At 35.9% G+C, this 6,899-nt stretch overlaps 1 protein-coding gene across 1 annotated transcript in view; it reads right to left on the reverse strand.

Moving 5' to 3' along the window:
• Window positions 1–6,899, reverse strand: part of WDR72 (WD repeat domain 72) — a 233,714-nt gene that overhangs the window by 205,992 nt on the left and 20,823 nt on the right. The window contains exons 6-9 of the mRNA XM_011986685.1: window positions 6,181–6,326; window positions 5,702–5,799; window positions 1,097–1,243; window positions 167–412 (exon numbers count right to left, since the gene is read on the reverse strand). Of these exons, the coding sequence (XP_011842075.1) occupies window positions 167–412; window positions 1,097–1,243; window positions 5,702–5,799; window positions 6,181–6,326 (637 nt within the window). The remainder of the gene's footprint in view (window positions 1–166; window positions 413–1,096; window positions 1,244–5,701; window positions 5,800–6,180; window positions 6,327–6,899) is intronic.

Consider the following 6,899-nt stretch of genomic DNA (forward strand, 5'->3'; position numbering starts at 1 on the left):
AAAAAAAAAACCCTATATGTATGTTTTACTTCAACATTAAAATATGTACATATTTAGCAGCAAATGCCAGCTAATTCTTTAGGCCCCTAAATCTTCTTTAGTGCAGTTTGTTGAAATTGCAGTTTTAGATAAATCAAATAAGTAGGGTCAAATAAAATTCAATGACCTTTTACTAAAGAACCACCTTCTAGAAGTCTTGCTTTGGCAGCATTCAAAGCCTGGGTAATGAAAATTGTCCCATCTTCACAGCCACATATTAGTTTATCAAGACTTGGAATATACTCTGATGAAGTGACTACAGCAGTTCCTGCCCCATCTTTAAGCCCAGAGAAATAGTCAATAATACTTTGTGACACAGTATCATGCTTATCAAAATTATCTTGAAGAGTCCAGGTGGTAGTTACTGGTATCTCTAAAAAGAAAACAGAGATAAAAAGAAAATTTGGTTTATCAATGCATCATAGACATGGAAAATATCAAGGCACCCTCCCTTCAAAAATATGAATACAGTGTTACAGCCTATCCCAGATTCATATCGCCAGCATTCATCTCTTGTTAAGTTCAATTGATGTTAACATGAATTATATTGGTTATATTAATATATAAGATCCATAAGGTTCATGTGTGTGTGTGTTTTTAATTTTTAATTTTTTTTTTTTTTTTTTCAGACCGAGTCTCACTGTGTCACCCAGGCTGGAGTGCAGTGGCATGATCTCGGCTCACTACAACCTCCGCCTCCTGGGTTAAAGCAATTCACCTGCCTCAACCTCCCGAGTAGCTCAGATTACAAGTGCACGCCGCCACGCCCCACTAATTTTTTGTATTTTAGTAGAGATGGTTTTCACCATGTTGCCCAGGCTGGTCTCGAACTCCTTCGCTCAGGCAATTCATCCGCCTCAGCTTCCCAAAGTGCTAGGATTACAGGCATGAGCCACCGTACCCGGCCTAAGCTTTGTGTTTATACCTGCTTTTATGTTGTCATTTAATACATAATAGTACACAATAAATTTTTCTTGTTGCTCAACTTAGAAGAACAATGAGTTAATTAGAAATTTGTTCTCAGAAGACATGTGACTAGAAATGGAAACTGACTTACCTCTAGGAGAACCATCAAACTTGGATACAGGAACATCAGGGATGTGCCACAAAGTAATTCTTCCTGAGACTTCTCCAGAGAAAAGCACCTTGTAAAAAGGCTCTTTCCTCTCATTCATGTAGCCCATAACAAAGGGACGGCTCTGTTACGAAACAAAAAGTGGGCTTTTATGTAGGAAATATTCTAACTATAGAAAGATGGCCACTGTTTTTAAATGGAGAAACAAGACTTAATAACTGAAGTAAATATTTTCAATTTATTTCCCACTGTTTCAAAATTTCCAAGTAAATTAAATGAAATAATCTGTGATCTAGGACTAAAGAGGCTTTAAACAACAAGAAGCAAAGTCATAGACTTCAGAAAGTCAATAAAAGTATCTAACATTTACTGACCGTGTGTGTGTGTATGTGTGTGTGTGTGTGTGTATAGCTATGTGTACACATTACTGCAAGGGGTTTTCTACATATTCAGTTAAATAATCCTCACAATAACCCTATAAAATTGATACTATCAATGTTTTCATTTTACAAACAAGAAAACTTGTGTTTTCCTGTGAAGTGAAGAGATTGATTTGTCTAAGGCGATTAGAGGAAGCAATGGGCTTTGAGTCCAGTCATTCTGATTCAGCAACCCATGTCTTGATGCTAAAGATGTTCACTAAGAAGGCTTAATTTCTTTATAGTTCCTTTATAGTTCTAATTGTCACTTAAAACAGCAACAACTCATATTTGTACAGTAATTTTGTGTTGTTACCATGTTTTCCACTTTTTGTTGACTGTTTTTCAGATTTAACATACTTGATTTCCAATTTCTCAAGTGGCCACAAAGGAAAATGATTCCATAATTTATAATGTGTGTGTATATACATATATACTGTTATACATTATATAAATTATGTATAATATTATACATATTATACATAATTTATGATCTTGCTGAAGGAGAATATGAATATTGGGCACCAGTGCTCTTAAAGCTATGCCTTCACTAGTGAATGCATCTTGAGCATCCCTGGTCCTTCTCAGGGCAGTATAGCTGTTCTTCGGGCAGGTTGGTACATAGATATTAAGGGATCAAAATCATTCAAGCAATTACAAAAACAAAACCTGAACTCTTTTTGGTGCAGAAGTAAAAGTCATCCTAAGAAAGCCAATTGCTTGCTAGAATTAAAGAAGTCCAGGAAAGTGATGCTTCCTAGTCAGAAAATACATGCTTTAAGGTGTGGATTTAGACACATTAGTGAAAAATTCTATTCATTAGTGATTATTAAGGGCCAAGATATTGCTACATTTAATCTTCACAACAAAGCTATGTAGTTAAGTAAACATTGCTATTATCCTGATATGAAAACAGGAAAACTATGACAGAAAATAAGAAACCAATCCAAGGTTATCCAACCAAGATGTGTAATTAATTCCCTACAGTCCCAAGAAATAAGAGCATCATAGAAAATGGTTCCAATAAAGTCATTTTCTAAATAATTTTTTTTAAGACTCAGAGGGCACTTTGGTGTCTTACAGCCATGATTTTTATAGCTATTTGAAATGGGTTGATAAAATTTGGTTAAATTGGCTATTCAAACTCTCCCACCCTTGTAGGCACTTAGAACTGATTGTTCCAACTCCCTGCTTATTCTGATTTGAAAAGGAAGCTCCAAGAGGCTGGTGGGTTACTCAAGTTGGTGGCAGCATAACTCCTCCCAGCTGGCGCTTTGTCCCTGCAGTTGAAGTTCGCTGTTGCTCTCATGCTCTCTGCCTTCACCTTCCACATTGCCACTTCTCAATTGCTCACACTCACCCCTTGGTCCCTCGCTCCTCCTCCTCCCAAACAGTTCCCTGTAGTTCTGCTATTCACCTGAAAACCTCTTCATAGTCCCTTACCATGTGAATTCCAATTTTCCATCACAGTGTTCATCATGAGAGTTTCCATCATCCAGGAGGTAATAAAACATAGCCACTAGCACTGAAATCCCTGGGGCTAACTGCCTGGATTTAAATCCTGACTTTACCACATCCTAGCTCTATTGAAAGAGCAAGCTGGTTACTGTAGACAATTTAGTACACCTCACTGTCTCATTTTCCCTAACTGTGAAATAAGACTAATAAAAGCACCTGCTATATGGGATTGGTGTAAGGATTAATGAGTAGATAAACATAAGGTACACAGAATGGTCCCTGACATTTAGTCCCTATTTAATTAATTTTAACAATTCTGGTTATTCTTTTCTCAGAACAATTGAGAAACTCACTCCAAAACCCATTACTGGATTTGGGCTAAACCACTTGAGTTCAAATCCTGGGAATTCACCTCTCTGAACATCAGTTTCAACATGGGATCCTGGTGGCAACTAAAGTAAATGAGGTCGTTTGTATGTTTGACAATAATAAGGACTCAAATGAAGTTTTCATTGTCATCATCACCATCATCATCATCATCATCACCATTACTCTTAGTTCTTTCACACACAGTTTTTGTTTGCAGTCCTTAGGCTGTTTCTATGCCAGCTATTCCAATCTCAGTACAGCAGCCTTACTCTGTGGCTGAGACCCTGGGAAACCCAGTTCCTTATCTCAACAGCCAGAACCCCTGCACCACAGGCCTCAGCAATTACCAGCTGTGATTTGAAGCTAGGGAGATCCTCATGCAGCTATTGGAAGGAAAGACGAATCCTCATTCTTACCACTGCAACTCCATCAGCAGATATGTACATGGGCATTACAAACATTAATTCTGAGAACCTGTTACTGTCAAACCTGGAGATTTAATTCTATGGTATCACTCCAAAAAATGAGTCCGGACAATACTACCTGCTTTACAGAGCAGTCCTTTCTAAGCTCACTGAATGTATCAAATTCATCTCTGCATCCTACCACAATGCCTTCATTACTTGGTAACTGCAAGAGAGACTAAGGACTCTTATATTTAGTGAACACTGGTGATGTTTGAATAAGGGAAAGAAAGTCTGACTTTATGCCCTGGATAAAAGGCAAGTAAGGACAGGCAGACCAACTTTTCCCGGTTTCCAATTATTCTATTCACATTTCACTGGCTTCTAGGCATTTCTCACTTTTAAGATACAGAAACATCTATGGTTGTTTAAACAAGAATTATTGGTAAAACATCTATAAGTTTATGTCTTCGCATTTTGAGAGACAAAGCAAGGTAACTTCCCATGAGATTAGTTATTTTTTAATTGTTGTACTCTTTCCTCATGGTTATATATAACATTGAAATTTTCAGGAACAAGAAGTCCCTAAAGGGCACAACTGATTATTGGCTTTCAGGGCAAACTGTGCTTTGTAAAAACGCATTCAAAGCTAAGGAGGAAAAGAGCAGATCCTTTAAAAAAATAACTAAATATGCCTTTCTAAGGAAGCCCCAGTACTGGTTTTGTGATCAACAGCAAAACCTATTGCTGCCCACAGGTAATTTTAGAAATAGTCCTTTGATGCATGCCATAATTATAAAGCTTGCTTGCGTCCCAGTGGCACTTGGGGTTCTAATTTTTGGCTGACAGTTTCTTAATCAAGTTTTCACAACAAAACCTCACAGATATGTTAAAGCGACAATCACTGAGCTGTAGGATTTCCAACAGCTATGCTGCCTAATTAAGCAAACCATCATTCTGTTAAAAGTAGCATGCTTCCCTGGTTGACACATCAATAATTCAAAACTCTTCCACTCGCCATGAAATACGTTTTTGGATAATTAACTGATGACAAAGTCCAAAGGCTTAGGAAAAAAAAAAAAAAACACTTTGGATAACACTACTGAAATAAAATAACTGCTTAAATTTTCAGGCTTCCTAGAGTGTCAAAGGTATGATTCAGTCAAGTAATAAGCTCACAATTATATTCTCAACTCTCTGCCAAAAGCGTAATTATATTTGTTTTACCAAGAAAATTTATTCGTAACAATAGCTAAATACATCTGAAAATGATATCAATATATGATTAAGTAAAGAAACGGAATATAAAACATTCCATAAAGTTTAAAAATTGGAGTAGATACATAAAAATGTTCAACAATGTCTTGTCACACCATTTATCACAAGGGTCAGTGAAAAAAATGTGTGGTGTGTGTGTATGTGCTTGTACGTATATACACAGACACACAAATGCAGAGAGAGACAGAGAGAGAATGAGAAAGAAAGTAAATATAGCAAAATGTTATCAATTGGTGAATCTAGGTAAAGCGTATATGAATAATTACTGCAATACTCTTGCAACTTTTTCAAATATTTGAAAATTTTTCAATCAAAATAAGTAAATAAATACAACAAAGTAAAAAAAAAAACTCAGTGAATATTTACTGTGGTGAAATTAGGAATTTTAATGTCTCCTTTCTTTCCAACATTTATAATTTTCCTATAGTAAATATGTATTGTTTCATTATAAACTTAAAACACAGACTTAAACATAGTAGATTTTTAAAGACAAAGTTTTCTCTTTGGTAGCCATTGACAATTAAACTTGATTTTCTCATTAACAACTTGATGGGATGCTTCAATTCAATTTTTTCAAGCCTGACTCTGACAGACAAAGCAACAGTTATCCAAGAAACTGAGTGAAACAGCTTTGAGGCAGTCACTCTTTTCTTGCATTACCTTATTTTCCTGCACAGAAGTAGAGCACAGTAAATGAGGATAAATGGACTCTTTAAGCACTCTTCCATCAGCAGGGTATAAGCTTTTTGAAAGCCCACTGCATGGCAAAAATAAAAAGCAAAGTTTAGAACTTTGAGGTTCTTTATTCGTTCTTTTCTCCCTCCCACTTTCAAAAGCCGGATGGTACCGTTCGAGTTTCTAAACTCTACTTAGAAATTGTTGGGTTAATAATTACAAGTGACTTTTTGAAAACCCAGCACCAGCTGTACAAGTTATACATGGTTAATCTCATTCCTCCATCCCCTGCTGTTTTGTACAAAGGCTGAAGCCTACCAAGCCCAGAGTAAATCTTCTAGTGCCAAAGTTGTTTTGTTCTGGTTTTTGATCATGGGCAGCATGCAGGGATTTTTCCATAATAAACCTCCCAAAGTTCATTTTCTACCTGAATGTTTTGTATACCGCTCCCATCTGAGCCCACCTGTTCAGCAGCTGATAGATGTAACTGTGACCATCTTCTGTCCAGATGAGGATTCTGTGGGCAGCAATCATTTCTCCACCAGCAAAGAACTGCCCGTTTCTGCTAACTTCAGTCAGCAGAAGGGAAAAATCACAATAATCATAAACCTAAAATGTGAAGTTGATGCACATTACCAAAGGTTTAAATCTAGTCTGCCAATAAGATGAATATAAATTATGATAGTAATAATATAACAACATTGTAAGCATTGATAACAGACCATACTGTACTCATATATTAAGATAATTTTTACCATCACTTATTGACTTATATTTATCTTAGGGTAGGTTTCAGTAGATAAAGTTAATCTGGTTATATCATTCCAGATTGTGTACACTAAACATAGAAACCCCAAATCCCCAAATTTCTAAGTAATTTTATTCTTTCCATAATGAGTACTCCAAGTTTTACATTTGAAAATTTATTATGCACATAAAAATGTATATCACATAAATCTTTTGTTAGACCATATACTTTTAAATCTTTGTTCAAAAATACATTATCACCATACAAGTAAGACTGTACAGTTTTGTTAACTGAGCCAGTTATACAAAACTTTAAAGAAAAATAAATGTTATGAAATGATGGCAACTTAGCTTTTCTTTCTTCTTGGAAATGTCAGTGAACATATTCACCAGAAAATAATGCTTGTCCCTCTTAAAACAAATGCAGTGACAAAG

Source organism: Mandrillus leucophaeus, unplaced genomic scaffold (assembly GCF_000951045.1).
Source record: "Mandrillus leucophaeus isolate KB7577 unplaced genomic scaffold, Mleu.le_1.0 Scaffold108, whole genome shotgun sequence".
In the NCBI taxonomy this organism is placed as follows: Eukaryota; Metazoa; Chordata; class Mammalia; order Primates; family Cercopithecidae; genus Mandrillus; species Mandrillus leucophaeus.